Below are 25,472 nucleotides of genomic sequence, written 5' to 3'. Positions count from 1 at the left end.
TATATCTGGCGCAAGAGATGAACAACAGGAATTCACATTTTCCATTTGCTAGTGTGGAACAAACAAACTAGGCTTAAAATTAGTAAATCTCTTAATCACTGCATTATGAATGGCATGGACAAGTAATGCAACTGCCTGGGGAAAATGTTTGTTATAACAATATACAGTTTTCTAAATTAAACAGACCTGCTGCTTGGCACATGGATCTCACTTGTAGTAAGATGGGGCATTTGTCATCTCTCATTTGAGCATCTTCATTTGTGTGTGACAGAGGGATGGACAGCAGTCAGCAACAAGGAGTCCTTGGAGTTTGCTGGGTTGGGATGTACCTGCAAAAGGCATTGGGGGCTGAGCCGAAGGTAGCACACTCCTGCTTGGGCTGTTTTGCCAGGAAGCTAACAGAGTTCAAATGTATTGACAATGCTGGTACTTCTGCCATGACAACTTTTTCAAAACCCTGTGACTTTTGTGGCAACGGGGGATTTCAATGAAGGAACTGCTCTCCTGTAGTAAGACTAGGTCTTCCAAAATGTTTTTGTCTGGATTTTTAGCTATCAGCTTTTAATTTAAAGGCAACTAATTCTCTAAGGACATTTGCTCTGCAATAATGAGAATGCACAGGTTCAGTCAGGAATGTGTAAAAGCAGGAGAGCAGAGTTATTTGGTAAAACACCTTGGTAATGAAGTCCAACCCTTCTACAAGTGTTGCAATTAAGTTCACCTCACCATGTGCTTGTAGTGTTTTCACCCCTGGGCTGCGACTGAGTATGTTTTCTCACAGTACAGGCAACAGAGCTTGCTTTTTAAGCCCCAATTGAGAACGAGCATGGGCTTCAGCCTTGCTTGTTGACCGAGGAAGAATGAAAATTCTGAGTTTAGCAATAGTCCCTTATTTAAAGCAAGTGGAATGCATGACAGCCTGATTTAAGGAGGAACAGTTTCACTCTCTGTCTAGCCCATTGTTTTGAGTGGGAGGAAGTTAAAAAGCTGGGAAGGCTTGTTTGCCTAGGAGGAAAAGAAATGCCTGAAGTAGCGAAAATAGGCAGTGTGTGGAGAAAATGACCAGGTGTGCACATCTAAAATGTGTATGTGTATAAACATAGACAGAAAAAAACCCAGGTGAAGAGGAGGAGCACAGAGAGAGGGCCCTGAGTGAGTGGTAGGGCTGGTGAGGATGGTGGGCAGCTCGCCACAGGCAGCATCTTGCCCGCTGACCCACAGCATCCATGCATGGATGGTGGGCCCTGCAGACAGGCACTGTTTGCATTCCCTGCACACACAACTTTGGTTTGGGTTTGCCAGAATTTCTTACAGATGGAAATTCTATAGATGGTGGAAGCAGGGCAGAGCTTTTATTGCCCAGCAGTTCCCTTCTTCAGAGATGGTAGCAGATTCTCCCTTTCTTGCCAGTCTAGGAGCTGATGGTGTAGGACAAAAATGTTTCACTGCTCTTAGAAAGCCATCAGATTATGTGGGCATGCCTTTCACGATGACAAGTGTCAGCTGGTCTTCTGAACTTCAGAGTGCTGGTTCCTTGTGAACTTTCTGCTAAACTCACACATCTCATATATCTCTGTCTCTTTCTTTTATGTCTGCACATGCACACACAAAAAATGGACAATAAGCTGAGGGGCTGGGTTTTAAGGCTTGCAGTATACATACTGTGACTCATCAAGGCATTTATTTCAGTGGACCAATATGAAGCCCTTGGGCTACACTTCAATATTATTCTCCCCATCACTGCCTTTGACTACTAGCTGCATGAGCCATTAGCTCATATGTTCTCCAGCTCTGCCTTTCTCAGTAGCCTTGGGCTCATGTCTCCAAATAACAGATAACAAAAGTTTGATTGGAGTGCTGACAGCCAACCTACCACAATTAATCTCTTCCAGCATGCATTTGAGGTTCCCTTTTAGCAACTTCATTAGGTGGAGATACAGCCTCTGGCACTTCTGGGAGGCTCTGTTTCTGTCATTCGTTCAGTGCATGGAAGATAGATGATAACTTCAAAATCAATTAATTATTATAATCATTGCCTCTAATTACATCATGCCTAAACTCTGTGAGATGTTTTCTAGGTAGGCGAGAGATGAGGCCTCTGCTGCAAGGAAGTTGCAGTTAACACGTGATATTGATAAGGAAGAGAAAGAGTTGCCTTGAAGAACGGAGCAGCCCCCGCCCTGTGTGTTAAGCTTTGTTTCAGTGCTCTCCTTCTCACCTCCGTGTTGCAGGCCCTGCTCTGAGGTAAGGATTTAAGTGCCAATTAATTGATTTTGCATAACCTCTAGCCCACAGCAGGTTTAGTTCAACCCCACATGTGCAGGCAAGCTGCTTCCCCCAGGCCAGCATGGCCAGCTTCTGATCCCCACGTGTTGCTGTCTGCATGGAACCTAGGGCACTAATTCCAGGTAGGTATTAAACAAGAGTTGATTTTATTTGAAAGAGAAGAGAATTAGCTACTGATTTTTGGTAAAACTGGGCTTTCTTGTGCACTGTTATGCTGCTAGCACAGCAGCTGGTGCTCAGGTGCAGTAGGGACAGGCACGGTGTGATATCCTATATGGGACGGATCTGAACTCAGGACGAGCTGCAAAAGTAGTCAAAAAATCTGGGGTCACGGTCTTCTCATTTTCAATGCATTTATGATTCAGAGGTATTGTGGGGTACTGAACAAATGGGCCCAGCACCATGGCAAAGCAGGGGTTTCCATCCAGAGTTATTCAGTGCTACCTCTGGTTTTGGTTTTCTTTGTGTATTTTTGGTTAGGAAATGGCCTCGGTTGTTTTAATGTGTTCTTAATTCACATAGATCACTACTGTCTCTAATTTCAGCAAGACATAAGGATTTGCCTAATAATAAGTGGTGCTGTGCAAGGAGTGCCAGCTGCAGCCATGGCTGCTGGCAGCTGAGAGGCTGTGCCAAAGGCTGCCTAGCATGACAGTGTCTTACCAGTTTTCCCTAAGCAGGTGCTTGTACCTTTGCTTCAAGGCTTTTCAGATGCTGAGTGCCCTGTCTGATATTCACGTCCTCTGAGTCAGCCCACACTCTTCTGTTTTTTTTCCCATGAAACGTGTGTTAAAGCAGAGAGGAACCTGACAGAAAATGCTGTTTCCAGGTGGTGTAAAACCACTCTTAGGCTGACTTTTCTGTACCTTCTGTTCCTAAACTGCAGGATTTAATTTCCTTCTGCTTAGTTGTGATCAGAGAAGAAAGATTACCTATATGTACTAACCAAGGAATGATATTGCCCTTCAGTTTATGAAGCTACAAACAAGTTGTTACATAGCCCCAGCAACTATCTAATATTCAGGGCCTTGTGGGATCACTTCTATTGAAGAAAGTACAAGTGATGTGGCTCACACTTGCCTTTGATATCTGGGTTAGTTTACAAATACAGAAAGCCTTTTCTCCTTGTCCCACAGAAGGACTGAGCAGCAGGTGGTTTTGTTGCTCACCACTTCCAGATTGCAGGGACAAGAATTCTGCAGCTGCAGCACAAGAGGTACCAATGGGCCACAATGTGCCAGAGGGTCAGGCTTTGCCCAGCACTCACCTGAGGCAGAGGAGGGCAGGACAGATGCTGGAGAGCAGATGCTCTCCAGCAACACAACATTGGTGTTGTGCAGACCCTTGCTGGGATGATGGCAGCTGGGTTTTGTGCTGGCCAAGCTGTCAGGATGGGGTGATGAAGAGTCTTGCTTCAATGCCTTGTCCTTGCCAGACTGATCTGGCTCCTCTGCTGCTGCTCAGGAGAGTATTTTGGGAGCAACTGCAAAAGATCTGGCTGCACCCTCAAGACAATACACAAGGTCTGACTCTCCTTACACTAAACTGGGTGAAAATTTACTCATGCTAACATGGTTAAATCTGTGCAAAATTGGGGTAGGGAGAGATGAGATGCTCAATGCAGTGCAAATCAGTGCCAATGCTTTGGCAACGGCTGCAGGGACATAGCTGGATGTCCAGAGAAAGTGCATCCTAGAGGCAGCCCTGGCCCTCTCACTCCGCCATGGGTCAGTGGACCAGAAACACAAAGGCACTCAGAGGTTTCTGAAGGGTGGAAATTTGCTCATACTGCTCGCATCTGGTGTTTGCTCAAGGGGAAAAACAGCACAGCAGGAAGATGCTTGAGGCTGCTTCTGGAGAAAAGCTTATCTGTGCCTCACACTTTACAACATGCAGCTTTTTGAGAAGAGAAAAAAAAAAATCAGGACTAATGCTGCCTCTGAATAGACGTCCTTGATAATGCAGGTAAGGTTGGACCTTACGTGATGTGCAGGCATGGGAAGCTGTGGGTCGCATGGGCAAGACAGTGAGCATACAGCTTTCATTATTTTAGCTTGAGTAGTGGAAAGGTATTTTTTACTATTGCTTCTCAGGATACAAGGTTTCCTTTCCCCCATGATCTGGTTCTTTTCCTGAATGGATACATTTCTGAGAATGTCCTTCCTAGCACATGGAGGACCCTCCTATCCCAACCTTACCTGGCAATTCAGTGCAAATTCCTGGGAGATAAGAGGGGACATTCGGACAGTTTGGTCTTTCTGTACCATTAGGGGATCTTTGATTTTTCTTCCTTCTGACAATGCTGCCAACAAAATTGGTTTCTGAGCATAAAGCAACTCGGTTTCTCAGTGTATTTGGAGATCTGCTGATAAAAATGTGGGTATAAAATGCTCTCTGGGGTGGTTGGATTCAGTGGAGGAAAAGCCAAAGGTTCAATATTATTTTTGCCTAAGCAACATACTGCCAAAGGAGAACAAAGCAAACCTGTGAAGTTTTCAATACTTTAAACACTGGTAGGATGAATAAACCTCTAACAATGTGGTCATGCTGTGGTGGCTTCGAAAAGCCCTTCCTGCCTGACGCCACGGCTCTTCGTGGGTCACTGCCAGTACAAACCCTGTGCTGCCCATGCAGGTTTTGGGGGGTTGGTGTGGATTTTCTTTGGAGATCCTATCATCTAATGACTGTGGGCTCTTCAGTACTGACCATCTTTTTTTGTTTAGATGTGCTTTGTGAGTATAACCTTTGAATTTTGCCACTTGGTTGAGTCAAGATTATGCTTTTTCAGGCTCACATTTTCCCTGCAAGGTGAGAGGAGGGAAGCTGGGCACCATGGAAGGACGAGGTAGCAAAGCAGGGGCATCATATAGGAACTGCTCACTCAATCAGGGGTCCTGCTGTGCCATAGGGAGAGGGGGCACAAACCACTGACTGCTCTCCTGCAGCATGGGTGTGCTGCGTCCTTTTGGGTGCTGACCTTGGGTCATGATGGGCATTGCATGACATCTGACAGCCTCTGTTGCACAGTGAGCAGATATAACCTTATATTAAAGCAGGGAGCGAGGGCTTTATTCTTTGTGCTGTCTGATCCTTATGTGGTTGAGTGGAACAAGTGACAATGAATCCTGCTCAGTCACATGCTCTCATTTTGTACTTGGTACATCCTGAAACCTGCATCTCCGTGTGTGTTCTGTCTTTGGAAGAATGCCCAAAAAAAATGCAGTTTTGATTTCTTAATGGAACCTGTCATGAATTTCAACTTCTGTGTACTGCAAAGGAGGAGGAAATTTACAGTATTTTCCACTCACTAATTAGTGTTAGCATGGCCACATCATCAAACTATGGAGGGGTCTGTGGTGCTTTTCCACTGCACTGCTTTCACAGGTTCTTTTCTCATGATGTTTTATTTTTAGAGTATGTAGCTTTTGTAATTACACCTGGTTTAGAATCACAGAATCATTTTGGTTGGAAGAGACCCTCAGGATCATTGAGTCCAACCATTAATCTAATGCTAGCACTAAACCACGTCCCCAAGAGCCTCATCTACACATCATTTAAACACCTCCAGGGATGGTGACTCAACAATTTTCCTGGGCAGCTTGTTCCAGTGCTTGACTACCCTTTCTGTGAAGAGTTTTTTCCTAATATCCAATCTAAACCTCCTCTGGGGTGTTTAAGTGAGGTCTTCAGACAGTATTTTTAAATCCTCCATCAAAATATGTCCGAAGTGCTATTTTAGCTGTACTTTGCTCAGGAAAATCCTTTTAAAATATGCTTGTAACCCCATCTTTTTGTAAACCTTGCCAGCAAACAAGTAATCCCCCTTAGACAACAAACCCAGCATGAATGAGTGGGTGAGGCTGGGCACCTCAGCAGTTAGGCAGCAACTAACCTTTTAGTTTTGGTTTGGCTTGGTTTTAAATTCCAATTTTTGATGGGTTTGTACAACTTGCCAAGATCACCTAGGAAACCTTTGAAGGGTTAAGGGTCTCTCAGTCCCAAAATAGTATTTTTAAGGAGTAAAATATTCTGAAGGAGGCAGAACCAAATGATCTCTACAGACAAGTGAATTTTTTTTGTCTCCCAAATGGGTGCAGAGTGAAACAAAGAAATCACTTCTGCACACATGTGGTGGACATTTTATGGGTATCATCTTGGTGACAGGATGGTGTTCCTCACCATTAGTTCCTGCAGGGCCAGAGAAATGTTGTTCATGACAGGCTCAGAGCCTGAGCCAAAAATGGGTGTTCTGCAGTGTGTATCCCCGGACACCTCCTGTGATGGGCACCAGCAGCGGGGATATGGTCAGGAAAGCAGCGCCATCTCCCCTCGGCTGTTTCTGGATTGTTTCCCTAACACTCTTGAGGAGTGAGGGGCTGAGGGTACCAGCAAAGGCAGAGTGCAGGGCAGGCTGATCTCCGAATTGCCTATGGAGCTGCTTTTTGCGAGGCACCGCTGGGAAATGCCTGCCTCCCACTCTGTGCCATGTCTTCCCTCACCTTGGCACATGAAGACATGCTCCTCGTGAGGAACAAATGCCTCTGTTAGAAATGAATGGTAATGCCTTCACAGACCTTTTAGGCAGCATCCATGGCCTGTAATGGAGAAGGTGAACCAGTCCCTAGGTAGCAACCACCTGCTGGTGTAAGATGTCCTGTGACTGGCACATGAAGGACTTGTGATGGTGCAGGATATGTGCTGGGGCAGGGATGCTATTGAATGTGCAGATACCTCTGCTAGTGCACCCAGAGTAGCACATGTGCTCGAGCCAGCTTTGGATGAGGGGGGAGTTGCTCCAGAGCAGACTTGACCCCTGATTTATCCCTGCACAGAATAAAGCTGGAGAAAAGTGGAAAAACCAGTTCAAGTATCCCTTAGAGCAAAAAAAGCTGCCTGTATTGCTGCTGCTTCTCAAGAAAACACATGATAGTTATTCCTACCCTTCATTAATGCAGCTTTTTCACCTGTGGAGACAGGAACAGTAATGCACGCAGGCAGGCGCTCTCCTGCGAGCAGGAAGGAAGAAATGTGATGGCTTTGTCATGACCTGGGCTCCTGTACCACTGCCTGGGACAAAACTTGGCCTCCTCTCTTTGGGCTGGCTTCAGGGTGAGGGGTATTGGAGGATTGTTACCTACATAAACAGCATCTTTAAAAAAGAAAAAAAGTATTTTCACAGGACTGAATGTTTGTAGGTGAGTGTGGTGGGTAAAGAGAAAAATCCTGTCTTTTACTTATCAGACTCTACCCATTTGAGGAAAAAAAAAAAATAACCACCATTTGCTAGAAAAGGGAACTGAATATTTTGCGGGCAGTGTGTCCCACTCTAGGGTGCCAAGGGCCGGTGCTGCTGGTGGTGATTGAGCTGTGGTCACCTGCATACCCAGCTCTGAGCCAAGAGCATTTAATGTGATTACTGTGCTCCTGTCCTGGGAAGTGCTCATTCCCCAGCAAGACTGGGTCAGTTGTGAAACAACATTGGTAGCCAGCAGGAACATGTCAAGGAATTGTATGGCCGTCTCCATGCACCCATGGAGAGTGACTGCGAGTTTTTTATGTTCTCTTATTGTTAGGTAACTGTGCTGCTTTCCATGTGTGTTTGCAGCATTGCCCGGGAGACCGAGTGTTGGGGACAGTAGAGCTGTGCTGCATGGTGGTGAGAAAAGGCATCAGTCCTTTCCCTGCAGGTACTGGGTCACGGATCACCCGAAATGCTGCTACTGGAAAGGGGCAGGAACCACAGTGCAGGTGCTGCAGAAGCTGATAACTGTGGCTTGCTATCAAGAGATATAGTCTGGAGTGGATGTGAATTTGTAGTTAATGGTACAGCTTTCCCATGACGCCTGGTGAACTGTCGGAAGAATAAACTGCAGCATCAGTCACTGCTAAACCGAATTTTCCCTGTCTGGTCATTACAGCAATGAGTGCTTGCTGATCGAGGATGATTCATCTGAATCATCATCATAAAAATATACCACTCCAGCCTTTGTGCCTCTGCTGGCATCTGTGAATTACTTTCCAGTAAGGGAATTGCATTTAACCTTGTTATGGGAGTCAGAAGCATCTCTATCCAGTGTCTCTTCCAAATGTTGCAGGTGTCAGCACATTTTTAATTTAACATTGTGGGGTTTTTTTCAGTGTAAATTGTACTTCAATGGCAGGCTGCAAATTGTAAGCCAGTTTCCCCAGCTGGTGTAAATCCACACAGCTCTGTTTACTTTACTGCAGCTCCACTGACTTGTGCCAGATGCATCTCTGACCTGTGGCATCGCTCCTGCTGCTGCAGCCAAGTAAACCTTTATTTTGTGGTTGCATAATAGCAGAGGTTTTGCAAACACAAGGGAGCAGGTGGTCCACGTCCTTGCTTTTAGGAAATGGATGTGCTTGCATTAGTGTTAGGATATCAGAAAGCCAATTAATGTCAGCCTCTTGGCCAGGTTTGCTAAATGTTATGTGCCATTCCAAGTACTTTTATTTTTTACTATCTGACCCAAGCTCCATTTGCAGAAAGCTAGTGCTGTGGTTTTCTTGAAAGTCCATCCTTTGTAAGGTGACTTGGATAACCCCCAATCCAAAGTCACTTCTACAGCATTTGGGCTGAATTGGAGGTTGCATTCCCAAGGGGCTGGCTGAAACATTTAGCAATAGAGCCGTTTGGTGGAAAGAGATTCTTGGGGTGGGAGATGGAGCTGGAGAAGGGATCAAAGCCCCGGTCATCCTCACGTCCCCTTGGCTCAGCCATGAGGAAGCAGGGTTGAGTGGGCAGCCACAGGCTGGTGCCTGCCATGAGCTGAGCCCAGCTCAAGTCACTGTGGGACCAGAGGAGACCAAAGGCATATTCTGAGTTATTTTCCCCTCCACTCTGAGCTGCCCTGAGCAGCCCTTTCATCTCTTGCTCAGGAGCCCAGCAAAACTTTGCAAGTAAGGGTTTGTATAACTTTCTGGTAATTTCTCATGATTTTGAGTGATTAACTCAAATGTGTGGGAATGTGCCAAAGACAATGATCTGGACAGAAACATGTTAGACTTCATCTATTTACATGCAAGAGCCATAGCAGTTACCCTGCTAAGAGTCATGATTCACTGAAAGAGTAAACTGAATTCTCTACTCCCCATACCTACTTCAGTATTTCTTTCCTCAAAACGACAGTAAGACCAGTTTAAAAATAGAAGACCTCCACACCTCCACCAGGAACATGTTTTCAAGTGATCTGAAAACTCCTGTGCTTGTGAAATGTCCTTTGTCACCTTCCAGAGAAAACCTGCATTTGCTTTCTGAGGGACCTTGTCACTCTACATGTTGTCATTGTACTGAAGGAAATGAAAACTTCAGCTGCTGACAGATCTGGGAGGGGAAAGAAAATTCTTGCCCATAGTTGAGCATAGACTTTGTATATTGCCATTGCTATATAAAAACAGTAATCTCCCTGTCAGATGCACTCTCAGGTCCCACCAAACTCAAATAGAAGTCACACACACCCTTCTAAAAGAAAAATAATCTGCTCTTGCCTGATGAAGATATGATCTTCCTTTTGGCTGCAATGGAACCACGTTGGTGTGCTTGTTGGGGGAGTGCCACACAAATCCTGAGATTTCTTAAAAATCCTTGCTTTGGTTTGCCCAGCCCCACAGCTCAGCCCTCTCTGGAGCTGCATCAACTGTAGCAGTTTTGCCAGAGGTTACCCCAATGCTCGGTGGGGTATAGGGTGAGGGAAAGGAGGGGTTAGTCACTGTATTCGCATTTTTCTTCCCCATCAAAGGATGTTAACCGGTGGGATCCTGTTTGCAGATCCCTTGCTGATTTTAGGAACGTGGCTGTGAATATCAGCTGTCTGTGATATAACAAGAATGAAGCAAACCCCAGAGATGCAATGGTGTTTCTACAGGGTTGAAGGGAGACTCACCCCTTATCCCTCTGCAGAAGGGGCCAGGTGCCCTTTGCACCCCATATTAGGTTGGTAACCTCCCTGCTGCATTTGGGATGGTAGGTTGACACACCACTCTTCACCTGCCTGGGTGATGGCAAGGGAATCATCACCCCACTGGCTGCCACTCCCAGTGACATGCTTCTATCTTCCCTAGGGAAAGCTTGTTTCAGCATGGGGTGGGTGGTGTTGTCCCAGCATGGGTTTAGGTGATACTATGCTCCAGCACGGCTCAGGCATTCTCCATGGCCCATCATCCTTCATGCCAGTGGAAAGCCAAGCCTTTGGGAGCAGTGAAAACACATGATGTCATTGCTGCTCAGCCCTGGCTCAAAGTGGTGCCTTGGGTGCCAATGCCCAGCCTGCCTCATGTCCCGGTGGCTCCCTCCCCATGCCCTGGCCCTCTCCCAAAGAAGAACATGGCCATTAGGTTCCCATAAAAGTGATGCTCCTCTTCCCCAACACTTTCTCAGTTATTCAGCCATGGAAAGAAGAAGGCTGGGCCAGGAAGTGACATGACCTAATTTTGTCCCAAAGTTCCCCTATGGGAGGAAGCAAACCCTAGCTGCTCACTCTCTGCTGTCACTGACCACACACCTTCTCCTCTCCTCTCCCACCCCGTTTTGTAATCTCTCCAAGTTTGAGGCAGCACCTTTCAGCATGCTCAAGCCACCCCCACAATGGAGTGAGCCTTTGCTGCCATTACCCTAGTTTTTATCCTTATGCATTACCAGAAGATTTAATAAATTTATCAAGCAGTGCAGTTTTTTCTAATTAGCCACAGCCCATCCTTATAGCAGCATCTATTCCCGGTCATGCTCTAGTGTTTGGTTAAACTCTTGTGACACTCTTCTGTGATTTGGATGAGATCACACAACCAGGCACACAATTTCTTTTTATTCTAGTGTTTTGTTGGCTCTACTTGGCCCTAAACTGGTGCTGCTGGTCTTCTGGGAAAGGGAAACACCTTCCCCTTCACTGGCAAAGCAGTCCTGCACTGCCACTGACTCCTCCTCTGATCTGGGGCCATCCCTTCACCTTCTTCATCTTCTTGGCCCTACAAACACTGTGCCTTGTAGCAGGCAACAAATTCAACTAAAAGATCTGAAAGGGGGTTGCTCTGTGGGTGCTAGGGGGTGCATGAAAGCAAGAAGTGTCAGATCTGGCTCAAGGCTTCCCAGAAGCAAAGTGAAACTTAATTTTGCTGCCCTGGAGGAGAGAAACTGAGCATGCAAAACTGGACCAGCAGCAAGCCAGATTTTTCCAGGGCTTTGGGTACAGCTCAGGACAGTCACTGGAGCTGCCCACCCCCTCCCCCAGTGAAGTCTGCTGTTGCAGGTATCTCCCTGCCTAGAGCCAGCCTGGGAAATTATCTTGTTAACAGCCTGCTCCCTTATTGATATGCAGCAACGTCATGGGCAATGAAAACATGGGCTACATCCTCCACCCCACTGAAAACACAGAATAAACCTCCTGAAAGTGGGCATGCGACGAAATATCAGGACACTGTTTTCATCCATTCGTTTCAATACCTCAATTACCATCTAAATTCTCTTCCCTAGCAGTTGTCCTAGCAACAGCGCTTTGTAAAGCCAATGAGCATCAGCCAAGGAGGGGCTGTCCCTACTTGCTGTGGGCTTTTGAGAGTCTCAGGGCAGGGAACTACCAGGGCCCACATGACACACTGGTGTGGATCTGCCAAAGCTGAGGGCACGTTGTCCCACAACACTGGCATCCTCTGAATGAATTTAAATGCAGCTGCCTTGCAATGCTAATAAATTAATTTTATAGGTTCCAGGTGGGCATTAATGAAGCTTCCCTTTGGCTAACTTGTGACTACAGACACTTTGTTCTCAAATGGAAAATAGGTTTCTAGGCTTAGTTGGTTCTTTGTTTATTTTGGTTTGGTTTTGGTGTTGTTGGGTTTTGTTTTTGTTTGGTGTTTTTGTTTTGTTTTTGTTTTGTTTGATCCTCTCCTCTTCTTCTCCCTCCTCTTCTTTCTTTTTTCTTTTTAGATGATGGATAGGGGTTAGTCAGTGTCCCCTGTAGTGAGCTGTTTGTGTTGTGTTCGAGGGGCAGCCCTTGAAATGTCAACCCTCTTCCTCCTCACACCCCAAAGACTGCAATGTCACTGCAGATGGACCTCAACTTACATCATCACAGCTTCTAATTCCAGGGGATTTTGCTGACACTGTCGTTGTTTCTAAAAGTACCTCCACATGCACTTACCTGTACAGCTTTGGTCCCTGGTCTAGACCAAGGACAGGTGGGGCACGACGTGTCTGTGCGTGCGAGCGTGCAGGTCAGCGAGAAGGCAAGTGTCAGGGTGCAAGCACAGCTCACGTGGGCTCAGAGCAGCAGCACCAGTGATGCCCCAACACCCCAGCATCCTCTTCCTGCTCCCCTCATGCTGCCCTGCCTGCCCCCTGCGGTGCCAGGACCTGTGTCACCCACATGTGCCAGCACGGGAGCTGCCGCAGTGCCCCCTCAGCACCTCCCACCCCTGCACCCAGGGCTGGAGCCGGCACCTGCAGCCACAGCAGGAGGCCGGCCGACGGCACCCACGCCACAGGCTCCTGCCCTCCCCCAACCTGGCGAGTCTGGGTGTTTTCCTGTTTGCCTCTTACCTTTTGCACTGATCCTGGGGACAGGGTACAGTGACAGCCAGGCTGCTGTCCCTGCAGGAACCAGCCCCTTCCCGCTCACACCCTTGGGGTATTTAACCCCGGGGATTTTCCAAGGGCTCACATCTTCCTAATTCTCTTTCCCGAGGAGGGGCTGGAGTCCTGCACCCAGCTGTGCTTTGCTGACAGGTCTGTACCAACACTCTGCGCAGAGGTGCTGGGGATGAGAGCAGGGGGTGACGGAGAACTGGGAGGCTACGAGAGCCACGGAGCTGCTGAGACGCAGAGCTGAATTGATGGAGAAGAAGAAGCCGGGGCTCTGCTTGCCAGGTTTTGTTTGCTATTACAGCCGCACCAGTGTTTGCTTGCTCTTTTGGGTTGGGTGAGAGCCCAAGGCATCTGCATCTGGGAGGATAAACTTGGTTGCATATGGTTTGGGCGGGTTACTGGGTCTTCCACTTCAAAATCGTATGATAAATACACAGTGTTTGTAAGAGAGCTAAATATCTAGCTTACAATCAGATAAAACTGATGCTTTTGGGAAGAAATTAGTGTACCCCACTGCATGAGCATTGCTTTTTAAAGCGGCACAAGGACCTGAAGTGTTGCTCAAGTGGGTAGGGATGAATGGCCCTAGGACTGGTTGGGAGAGCCTACAGATTTACTAAAGAAAGGTGGAGAGTGTGGAAGGTGTGTGTATCTTGTGTAAAACTGCAAATCTATCTGTACAACCCTGCTTGCTTCTGGCCTGTGCCGTCGTGCTATTTCTGATAGGGTCGCAGCGTCCTGGATGCTGCACTGTTGTAAAATTTCCAGGAACCGAAGAGAGGAACTGGGTCTATCTTGTGCAATGACTTCCAGAAAGTTGTCTGACCTACTCATCTCTGTAATCAACAGTCAGCAAAATGAACCAGGGAGGTCAGTAGATCCATTGCTTTATGGTGGTGGAGAAGCATGTCATTGATAGAAAATGCGGGGATGTCGGCAATGTGCTGTGCTAACTTTTGCTACTAGCATAGCACAGGCTTTTTTTGTTTGTCATCAGTTCATAAGAAGTTGCTAAAGCACTGCATTTTTTAAAGGTATGTATTCCTCTAGACTCCGTCATTTTCTGGTGCTTGGTTACTGATGTTTTTGGCAGCAATATGAGAGGGAGATTGTTGGAGGTGTTTGCTTAGAATAAATTAGAATATAGGTCTTTTGATTTGTGAGAGCTGAGAAAATTGTAATAGGAGATTCTGTCATTTAACATCCACCTCTGTCTACATGATAAATATAACATTTTAACCTCAGCAGGGAAGAAAAGTACAGCTAGCCAAAGCAAATCAGTTTGCTTACCTAATACTCCAGGACAAAATTCCCATTGAGCTCCAAAGCCGAGTATCACATCCTCTGGGTACATTACATGACAGAAAATTGCCTCTTTTCTTTTTAAACCCCAGCAGTCGACTGGGCACCAACAACATCTCACAGTGTGTGCTTCACTGAAGCTCCGTTGTTGGGAATGAGCCCAACACAGAGGGGGCAGAACGGACTGTGCTGGAGCTGGCAGCTCTGGCTGGGTGGGGTGCACTCCACTGGCAGGGGCATCCAGGTTCATGGAGCAGCCTCCAGCCTACCTCTGAGCAGACAGACCCATTCTGCTTCACCTTTGTTGGGAACCACCCAGGTGTATGGCAGTTCTGACATTTATAATGTAGACAGAAGTTAAATTAAATGCCAGATGCTCTGCAGCTGGAAATTGCTCTATTTTGTAGAATCATAGAATGTCCTGAGTTGGAAGGGACCCACAAGGATCATCAAGTCCATCTCCTGTCCCTGCATGAGCTCAAATGTCAATTTACAGTTCTGCAGTGGTATCCCTGTCACAGTCCTACCACCCCAGCAGTGATGGGTGTGAGTGCCCCAGCACCCAGCCAGGTACACTGTGCTCTGCAGCAGCTCAGCTTGACCTCTCTGCAGACTTAGCTGGGGTCAGACTCCACATCATGCAGGCAGGATCATGCATTTGCATTTCATATCTCCAGCACACCATAGCTGTAAGCACTTGGACGTCCAAGTGTCATGGAGGTAAACTGAAATCAGTCCAAACAAAGGGTAAGCTCAAACAAACTTTATTTCATGACAACACCAAAACCAAGCAACAGAAATGAGTGAAAACAGGAAAATCCAAAATCAGTCAACAATCTGAGAACACTCAACACACTACAAGTTCATGGCACCAGTCAGGGTACTATTACTACATGGTGACACACAAGAATGATGATCTAAAGTGTGCACACAGTCACAAAAGGTCAAACTCTCTCAAGAGTACCCAGAAGATATAATCATACACCCAGGACAGGCAGAGGTGGAGGGCAAGGGCTCACTCAAGGTTATATCCAGAAGAAATAATAATTCATCATGAGGGAGGATGAGGACACTCAATCCTGGGAAGTCTCCTTAGATGGCATCCCAACTGAGGGGAGAGGTTCTGGTCATAGACTCACTGCTCTGAGGAAACCGACTCAAAAGGGGTTTCCAACAGGGGCCCCATTTATAACCTGGTCGAATCTGAGTTGTGGTTAAATATGATCATGTTCCAGAAGCTTCTCTGGGCCAAGGTGCCCCACTGGTTGGGGACCCTGTCTGTTGATTGAGGGGTCCCACCTCTCTTGCTCTGCTGCCTGAGGGGTGTACATGACTGGGGTCACTGTACCCCAGGGGTATGTGATGGTCAACACCCAACCACAGTGCATATGTGACAACAGCCATGGTGAGATTCAAGAGGTGCAAAAAGAAGGGCATGAAAGAGCCAGCAGCTGCTATGTTAGAAGCTCTGGTCTTTATCAGGGCAGTTGTACCTGTCTCACCAAAAAATCGAGATGTGAGAGTAAGTCTGTCATTGCATGGTCATACTGCAGAGACATGGCCTCAGTCATATTCAGGAAGAGTTTCTAAAGTGGCAGATAGACACCATGCATGTAGAGCCTATCCACGCTTGTCCATGTGTCTACATCCTCCAGTTCCACAGTGTGTCATGCTTCCAGGAGAAACTGTGTCTTCCCTGAGCTTGGTCATCACAACCTTCCATCATGTGCAGCCTTCTTAAACCAAGGGACCCTGATGGCTTAAAGCATTCTTTAATTTCTTCTGTTAACTGTTATAAGGCAATCTTGACAGAAGCAGTCTTGGCAGATGCCCTCTGCCAGAGGCCTCTCAGCCCTCTCCTTCAGGAAGCAGCTCTCAGGGTTGGTCCTGGACCAGTTTTCCTTCTACCCTTGAGGGAAGTTACCACCAGAAGCAAAGTGGCCACCAGAGGTTAATTTTTCACTTTTCCTTCAAGAAAGCAGCTTTCCCTGTCTAGCAGGTCTCCATTCCCTTCCGTGAGCTGTGCCTCTTGGCTCTTGCCCAAGCCACAGAGATCTGGAGGAGCAACAGGTACTCCTATAGGGATGGTGGGAGATGTTGAGCAGTGTGAACAGACTCTGGTGTGCTTGGAAATAAGTAGAGCAGGACTCAGTCTTCTCTGCATGTGGGGCTTTGGGTTGTATGGGGGAAGGGGGTGGTGAATTTGAGTTGTTTTTTTTCTCCACCAGCAGAGTGTCACCACTGCAAGGAACAGCTCACCTGTGTAAGTACATCCCTGGTGAAACTTTTGCATAGAGCAATGTCCAGGTTAAAAGCATCCCAAGCAATATTGGCCAGCAGATGGAGAAAGCAAACACTGTCTAGGATCCTTGGAACTTCACTGAGGTTAGATTGAATGCATGGTTTTACACCTGCTGACAACCTGTTCATTTATAAGCAATATTATAAAATGCTTTAAAGGGGTGGTTAAGCTGCCTACAGATGCTTTTCCTCCTTCCACTGACTGTATAAACTGTAAGCCATACCCATCTGGCCACATAGAGACATTTATGGTGTAGATCTGTCACCTACAGTGCTGCTTTCGGCCATCTCCCAACACTGGAAACCTGCCTGTGGTATGTCATCCTAACAGCCTAACAGCCTGTGGCTGTCATCTTAAACCCACCCTCTCCGTGAAGACATCACTCAAAGAAGGTCTCTCTCTACCTCCCACAAGAAATCCATGGCATGAAAAGGGCAAGTGGCAGGTGGCAGAGAGGAAAGGGATAAGGCTCAGTGAGCAAGGGCCAGCTCCAGTGGTGCAGCTCAGTACCACAAACCATGGCCAATAGGGCAGCAGTTCAGGTCATTGTTGACATCTAATGGAAGATGATCTTGAGCAATGCAAGCAGTACACCTGCGCTGCCTGGAAACCCACATGTTGGGAAGCAGCCACTGAGCCCGTCACTTTTGCTTTGGAGATGTGCCACCTGTATTTAGCGTAATGCATGGGGAAGCAGCAGTGTACCTGAGACCAGGATATGACTCAGGCTGCTGCCAGCCTTAGGGAGGTCCCCCTGAATCACTGGCCAGTGAACTGTTGATGAACTGTTGAATTTTGCCCCAGGTTATTTTTAACACAGGCAGCTCACTGCTCAGTCCTTTCCCCCACAAGAGCAATAAGGAAGGGTGACCCCCCAACATGTGCTGAAACCTGCTGTGGGATGGTGTGGGATGAGGAACACCACGCCAGGCGAGGTCTCGGCTTATCAAGTTGCAACCTGAATAAACCAGGATCCTGATTTTTGGACTGGACATGATTTCACCCAGAGCTCCTCAGGGGAGCTCCACAAGGGGACTGGGGCAATGGTTGTGGTTTGCAGCCTGTCAGTGGTGGTCTGGGGAGAGTGGCAGGGAGCAGAAAGCCACCCTGGTTATGGTCAAAACAGACAGCTTTTGGGACAGTGAGATGTGACCCACTGTCATGGAGGAGGCCAGTGACACAGGTGGCTCTTCCCAGTCCCATGTTCTCCAGCTCTAAACTGGTCCCAATAGGAATTTCAGTGGAGTTGTACAGGGCTTGTGCAGTGGTGGATGAGGCCTTTAGGTTTGCCGGGATTTCAGGAGGAGATTGTCTGTGGAACACTAGCATGCCCCTTCCGCTCCTTAACCTCTCCTGTTATTGCCATCTGTTGTGGTTATGGAGACAGGGTTGCTCCCTGCTAGCTTCCAGCCCAGCCAGTGTGCAAGCGACACCTTGCAAGCCTCAGAAACTTCCCAAAAGAATATAGGGAGGTAGCTGAGGATACCCAGCCTCAATACACCAATTCATCAGGAACTGAAGTGTCTTCAGTGCTACTGAAAATTATTACAATAAATGATGGCCCATCTTTCCAGAAAAAGTTGAAAGATCCAGTGAAATTCTTTTTCATTTTGTCTTAAAGTTATTGCAATGATTTGTTAGCAGTTTTACATTTTACAGTGTCGACACGTTCTACACGCTTAGGAGAAGTAATCTCAGATAAAGGTTTAAATTTCTTTTTCTCTTCCTTTCCTTTTTAAAGGATCTGAGAACAGCTGTGGAATGTGAATAGACTTTAACTATTAAGCTCAAGCTGCCAAGACGTTATTTCCTGTAGCTTTGACTCATGCAACTGAAGAAATAAATTGGATGAGAATATTGTTTTGTACAGGGGATTTTTGTCTCCCTCTGCCACCCCCGGGCTTGGCTTCATTTAAAGCCAAAATACCAAGGCATACTTTCGTGTGTGCTGATTTTTCCTGCTGGTGAGGCACCTCATGGCAGGAACTACTGGCTTGGAGCAGGGTGACTCCAAGCCCACAGGAACCTGACCTGGGCTTCTGGTGATTGCCTACTTGCCAGGAGAAGGAGTCTAACTTATCTGGTGTTGGCTGGTGCCACTTGTGTCCCCCAGGGTTGTATGGTGAGGAGAACAGGGCCCTCTCCACAGAATTTATCATCCTGGCCTGAGTATCTGACTTTGACCTGGCCCCAAATCTGTGACTGCATAGCTGAGAGGTCTAGCAAAAGCCTTCAGACTAAAAATCAGCACATGCAGTTGCATTAGAAATTAATTTGTGACTATATTTGATTGTCTCCATTAACTGTACTTAATTTAACTGCCAACAGCACACACTAGCACAGAACATACCAGGTAAATAACTGTTCTTCATACAAGAGGTGGTCAGGTCATAAGATCAGTGTCCTGTTCTCGCTTCCTCTGCCTCAGCATCTACTTTCACAGCATTTATGCCATAACAAGATGCAGACAGTTCAAAGAAGCCTCCAGATACATCTTGTCCACTGCAGTGTCATTACGAGCAGCCAAAGGCTGTGTGCACAGCTGAACTCCCTCCCATGCAGAGGTCCTGTGCAACACCTATGCATCATTAATGTCACTGTCATGGAGGGGTGTAATTGCTGCCTAGACCTTCTGGTGGCTTTGTGTTCCCAAGCGTTCATTTCCTTCTTGATGTATTATAAATGACTATAATATAGTACCTGTTTATAAAAAAAAATAATAAAAAGAGTATGCTGGAGAAACTGTTGCTAACATGCTGGACTGCTCTCATAGATTTAAAGCTGTAGAAAGCACTGACAGTCATCTTATGTGATTACAAGATTGCTGTCACAGAAGTCACCTTGAATAACAGTACCTTATTCAGACATGCTATGGGCAAAACCAGAGGGCGACTGTTGTCTTAATTTTCTAGAGACATTTAAATTAGGCACTGTAATGATATTGTCAGTCATGTTACCTGGCTGCTGAGGCTTTGGGACTGCAGTGCTGATAGGCTTGCTCTTATTAACTGATTTACAGTTGACATTGGAAAGGTGAAAAGGAGCCTTCAGCTTCTTGTGTAAAACTGTCAGTGCAGAGTTCCATGTCTAGGAGGCTTTGGACGTCTAGGTGCTTATTGATGTTACCATCTCCTCCCCTGTTCCTGACCTGTAGTGATGCAGGTGGAAGTCCTCCTAACCAGACAATAAAACACTGGTTGCATAGCGATTTAGTTTGAAAGGGCAAGTAATAAGCTACCTGAAAAAGGACCACTAGCCTGTAGGAGGGAGGATGAAGGGAGATGTTTTTCCTTTCCGCTGCTGGGTAAGCAGTTATTATAGACTCCCTCTGTGTCCATTCTCTGGGCAAATGCCCATTGGGAAGTTGTATTAAATTAGTGTGGGATACATTTCTGTCAGAGGTTTGGTTACACAGTTTTGTATATCATTCTGAGAGCTGCAGAAGAAATGCAAGACTCCTCAGCAGAGGCAGACAGGAGGAGTTTGCTGCTCTGAGTGATTTCTACTCACTGAAGATCAGGTGCAAAATTTTATTTCTAAATTCAGTCCTTAAGCTGAAAATAGAGGAGAGAGGATGGAGAGAAGCCATGATCACAGTCTTCAATGGCAGAAGCAGTTGCTGCAGAGTGGGAGTGCTGTGGGGGCTCAGAGGAGGAGTCATAGGTTTTAGATAGTGGCACAGGAGGCATGGGTGGGGTAGCTGAGTGAGTGTCCAGCAACTGAGGCAGCTGCACACAGCAACAGACTGTGAAGACCGAGGCAGTTGTGCAAGGCAAGTGTTCATGGGGATGGACTCAGCCTAGCTAGCCTGGCTTGGAAACAAGAGGTGAAGAGACTCCTCCAGGTCCGTCCAGCCACCCTGCCTCTGCGCTGGCCCCGAGGTAGCTTTCTCACTGAGGAGGGGAGACAGTAAGGAGAGACAGAGGGAATCGTATCTTTATCTGATGGCATGCTCCTTCTTTTTATTCTTTTCTAGCTAAACTATAACTGAGGAAGAAAGAAGTGTGAAGGACAGAAAAACAAGATGTTGGTGCTGTCTAATCACACAACTCTGAATTCACTTCTCTCCAAGCTGCTTCAAGACTATCTGGAGCAGACAAATAGCTCTGCACCTTCCCAGGTTGGAAGTACCAGCAGCAAGTTGGAAATCATCTACCTGCTTATGATGGTCGGCCTCTTTGGCTTCTTTGCAGTGGGAGTCATGCTGACCAACATCCGCGTCAGGAGGCTGGAGGACTCCCGTGACCACTACAACACCTACATTGCCACAGACATTTGGCACAAGAAGGACAGGGAGTATTTTCAAGCCAAGCTCATAGAAAATTACAAGCTGTGCTGTGTCTTCGAAAACCAGCTGGCTGTGGAGCAGCCAAACACGCAGATTCCAGAAGCTAAGTCTTCCTAGCAAAATGGGAGAAAGGACTGCACTTTGCACAGGGACCACTCGACCGATACCTGGTATGAACCAGGCTGACTGCTTGCCCATCTGCAAAGCCTCGGGCACTGCCCTTGATCAGACTGAATAACCATGAACTGATGGTGAAGCTGATGGGTCTGTGATGGCCCTGGTACTGCAAAAGTGCCTGGCCACCAGCACCTTATTGTAGTCTCTGTAAGGTCAAGGAGAGCTGGGGAAACACAGTGGGAGTATCATGGACTCATCGGCTTCATCTAGCAAAAAAAGCAAATGTTGGCTTTGCCAGTGTGAATGCTTGCTGTAGTCCATGTAATTAAAACCAAATTGGATCAAAGACAAGCTACAAGCATTAACAGCCAAGTATAATTTAGGCACAAGACCAGCTTCTTCCAAGAAACAGTAGATGAAATATTCCATTTGCATTTTTGTTCAGCATAGGATTATCATTTTATGAATTGTACAAAGATGTGGATCACCTATTTCTTTCAGAATCATACACTGCTTCGAGAAAAAAATTAGAAAAAAGATTCCCATTTTTTTTCTGAAAAACACTTATGTTCAAAATTGCAGGCTTTGCATGGAATTTTTTTAGTGGCTGTCCCTAATTCCTAGCAGGTACCACAGACCAGTCTTGCTGACTACTTTTGGTTTTCCTTCTCCTGGATAGGGGTTGATTCTGGCATCAACATCCACCCTTGCATAAAGATTCAGCAGCCCACAGGGTCTATGTCATGCAAGTGTGTAATGATTCAAGAGTTCACAGTATCACAGTATCACAGTATGTTTGGGATTGGAAGGGACCTCAAAAGATCATCTAGTCCAATCCCCCTGCTGGAGCAGGAACACCTAGGTGAGGTCGCACAGGAACATGTCCAGTCGGGTTTTGAACGTCTCCAGAGAAGGAGACTCCACAACCCCCCTGGGCAGCCTGTTCCAGTGCTCTGACACCCTCACTGAGAAGAAGTTTTTTCTCAAATTTAAGCGGAACCTCTTGTGCTCCAGCTTGATCCCATTACCCCTTGTCCTATCATTGTTGGCCACCGAGAAGAGCCTGGCTCCATCCTCATGGCACTCACCCTTTATATATTTATAAACATTAATGAGGTCCCCCCTTAGTCTCCTCTTCTCCAAACTAAAAAGCCCCAGCTCCCTCAGCCTTTCTTCATAAGGGAGATGCTCCACTCCCTTAATCATCTTGGTTGCCCTACGCTGGACCCTCTCCAGCAGTTCCCTGTCCTCCTTGAACTGAGGGGCCCAGAACTGGACAGAATATTCCAGATGTGGTCTCACCAGGGCGGAGTAGAGGGGAAGGAGGACCTCTCTCGATCTACTAGCCACCGCCCTTCTAATACACCCCAGGATGCCATTGGCCTTCCTGGTTTCAATCACAGTTAATTATTGCACAAGACCTAAGTGCTAGCCCTCAGTTAGAAAGTGAGTTTCCACTCCATGAAGAGCACTTCCACAAAGTGTCTGATATTTGATCACTGGTGCAGCTTATGTCTGTGTTTAACTTAAAGCCCATGAGCAGTTTTCCAGCTCCTGAGAGCAGCCTCTCCCGGTAGAGCTGTTTTATCTACTGCAGGACGCAATGAGAGGTCCATGCCAGCAAGGTTCTCCTGCCCTTGGCCTCCTTACCCACTCCTTGGGCGGGCCGTGTCTGCCGAGCTGCGGGGGGACGGCGGCAGACGAACTCAGCTTCTGCAGCAGCAGCTATCAGCTGTCTCTGTCAAAAGAGAGAAATACGGCTCCCCTGGACATTGCGTTACTCAAAATAGCAACCTCGCCAGCTTGAAGCCTGTCTTCTTGTTTTGGATCAAAGAAGCAATGGTCCAGGCAGGAGGGTTTTTTTAATTTCCACTCCACAAATACACATCCCATTTTTAGCTACTGGAGAGGAAAGAGAAGTGGGAAAGGCTTGAAAGAAAGTCACACAGGCAGCCACTTCAAAGGCAAGGCGAGAGCAGATAGCTACCCATGTATTTGGATAGGCAAGGAATACAAGTCACAACATATCCCTTTTCCATGCATAGGTACTTCTTTAGTATTGTACTTCCATTAAAGTAATATTCCAGCCATGTTTGTGTTCCCAGGATACTTAGGACAGATAAAAATGCAGGGTTTTTTGTTGTTGTTTTGTTTTTGGTCTTGTTTTTTTCTTAAAGATATTTATGTGGTGCCTACCATTAAGCTGAGGGCAAGATACATGTTTGTGCTGTCTTGAACAGCTTGGAAAATCTCCATCAGCTTAATTATCTAAGTGAGTTTTGCCTCTAGAGGAATGTAAACCAAAGCCAAGCTTTGGAAAAATATTGACTTCTCAGACTGGGCACTGCTCTTTTGGGATCTCACAGTGCAGTCTGTTTATTACTTGCATTTTCCTCCCTCTGTGAGAGTGCAAATGCTCTTGCTTGCTGTTTCTCCAGAGGCAGGCCTGTACAGCATTGCTGAAAATGTTTAAACTTGTGTCAAAAATGGCCCTTAATTACATTACAACCTTTGAACATTAAGCTTGTCAAAAGGGCTCCCTCCTGCAGCTCCCCTCACACCCCAGGTGTTCTCAGGTATTTACAGTCTAGGAACTTGCTGGTCACCTTGTTGCAATAGCTCAGTGTAGTTATTTGTGAAAAGAATTTTGTCAGCATTAGTTGGCTTCTATTTTTAATTTTTTTTTCTAGCTCTGCCATTTTATTTATTTAAAGAAGAGGGGAATCACTGTGCCCTAGTCATAATGCTTTCCTGTGCCAGCAGGCTACAAATCACCCTTCAGTGGCAGCTCCAGACTCCCACCATGGGCTTTGCCATTACATTTCAGGCTTGTAGTTCTCTTTTTCCCCCTATTTTTTTCACTTACACAAAGCAATAAAATCTGAATGACAAACTTCTCTTGTGGCCTCAGATTTTTTTTTTTTACTCCTAAGCTGTTTCACAAGCTCACAGAAAAAACACTGGTCCTACCTGACAGGCACCCATTCACCCGTCCCCTTTCTACACCCAATTAAGCAGAGCCAGGCCTGGGTGCTGGGATATCTCTCAGTACACCTAAATCTGGAGAAATATCAAAATGTCAGGAACAAATTCCTCACCTCAGATAAACTCCCAGGGTTTGCAATACCCCAAGCAAGCTTGGCTCCAGTGTCTGGTGCAGTGATCCCAGCTGCAGCCTTTGGTCACATGTTGCGTACAGTCGGTATCACTGCAGCCCCAGCAGCACCATCCACACTACAGGGAGGAGCACATTGCAACTGGGGATGGCGGACTGCTTGGGGGGTTGGCCTGCCCCAGGAGTGCTGGGTTTGGGTTCACCCCCCGCCAAATGATGCTGGGCCTGGCAAAAGTGGAGACACAGCTGTGGGGTAGGAGTCCCTCCATCAAGGAAAGAAGGTCTTGTGCCCACCTGGGGCCTGTTGGCTCTGCAGAACACATCAGTTGTGTAGCTAGCCCTCATGGGATATTCTGTTGATAGAGCTTTTCTAAGGCTAGAAAGGATCATTTTGATCACAAGTAGGAGTACATATCACAAGATCTTAAGATCAGGTCAGCTACAGCTCTTTCCATGAACTCCTTGAAAAAGGCTCTGAAATCCCTTCCTATCTAGCTCTGGATTACGTGATAACAGTTTTGGAGATGTAAAGTGTGAGACAACCGGCAGGCTGCATTGTCGAGCATCCTCCAGGTCTCGTAAACACAACTCCCACTTCTGACTCAGGCAGGATGGCTGAGATGGGACCCATCTCTGACTTCACGTAATAGGAGAAAGAGCATTCACTGGCCAAGGAGTGCCTAGAAGTGCGTGATTATTTCACTTGCTCATCATCTTTGCTGTAGACCAAAGGCCAGCAACAAACCTGTCATATAATTACCATCACACAGAGTTCACATTTACCAATTTCCTTCTTGTTGGGGAGATTGAAGAATCTTAAACTCCTTAGGCAAGTGTTGCACTTTCTTTGGCCCAAACTTTGAAAGTCTTTTGCTCAGGAGACATAAAATAGCCAGGGAGACTGCTTAAAGTTTCTTTTTCTCCAGTGCCCAATAGCTAAAGTCCCTGGCTTCATTAGCTGTGGCTTATTCTAGTCCATAGCGTTGCTGCCAGTTGGCCTAATGAGCATACCTCCAGGCACAGGTTTTTCCCTCTGGCTACTCATGGTTTGTATATTAGAAAATGCATTACACAGAAATGTCAGGATTATACAGAAATGATATTTTGAATTTAAGCCCCTACATTGTTAACAGCAATGTGACAGTAACGCACAAAGATCTCAAGCAAAATCAAAGGTCAATATAGAAGGTTTTCTCCTGTATATATTTTGAGAGGTTCTGTTTTGTACAGCTGCAGACTAAGCTGTAAGTTGTGTGGTATGAAGCCACACAAAATATTTACGAATAACTGTGCCACAGCACAAATGTCAACAAAATTCTGTGTCATACCTCTTGGTGGGCAAAGTCAGTCCTCATGCCTCAGGGGAAGAAGCTCCAGGGCAGTTTTTTGCTAGGTTATATGGATACTGATTTGTGGGAAGATGAGGTCTCCCTCTCCTCCTCTTTCCTGCCTGCCCTGGAAACCT

The 25,472-nt window shown here is 46.6% G+C and overlaps 1 protein-coding gene across 4 annotated transcripts; it reads left to right on the top strand.

Moving 5' to 3' along the window:
• Positions 1 to 1,590: 1,590 nt before the first annotated feature.
• KCNE1 (potassium voltage-gated channel subfamily E regulatory subunit 1) lies at positions 1,591 to 23,789 on the top strand. Of its 4 annotated transcripts, none has more exons than XM_065067217.1 (2): positions 1,591 to 2,244; positions 20,464 to 23,789. In XM_065067217.1, the coding sequence occupies exon 2, from the start codon at positions 20,512 to 20,514 to the stop codon at positions 20,890 to 20,892; it is 381 nt and encodes a 126-aa protein (XP_064923289.1). In that variant the 5' UTR covers positions 1,591 to 2,244; positions 20,464 to 20,511; the 3' UTR covers positions 20,893 to 23,789. The 4 variants fall into 4 exon arrangements, with proteins under 4 accessions (XP_064923289.1, XP_021155570.2, XP_021155571.2 ...); XM_021299895.2 differs by lacking the exon at positions 1,591 to 2,244 and adding an exon at positions 3,168 to 4,251; XM_021299896.2 differs by lacking the exon at positions 1,591 to 2,244 and adding an exon at positions 12,748 to 13,024.
• The last annotated feature ends 1,683 nt before the right edge of the window (positions 23,790 to 25,472 follow it).

This window comes from Columba livia, chromosome 1 (assembly GCF_036013475.1).
Source record: "Columba livia isolate bColLiv1 breed racing homer chromosome 1, bColLiv1.pat.W.v2, whole genome shotgun sequence".
Lineage (NCBI taxonomy): Eukaryota > Metazoa > Chordata > Aves > Columbiformes > Columbidae > Columba > Columba livia.
Note: the sequence above shows the minus strand (reverse complement) of the source record. Positions and strands in the feature narration are given on the sequence as shown.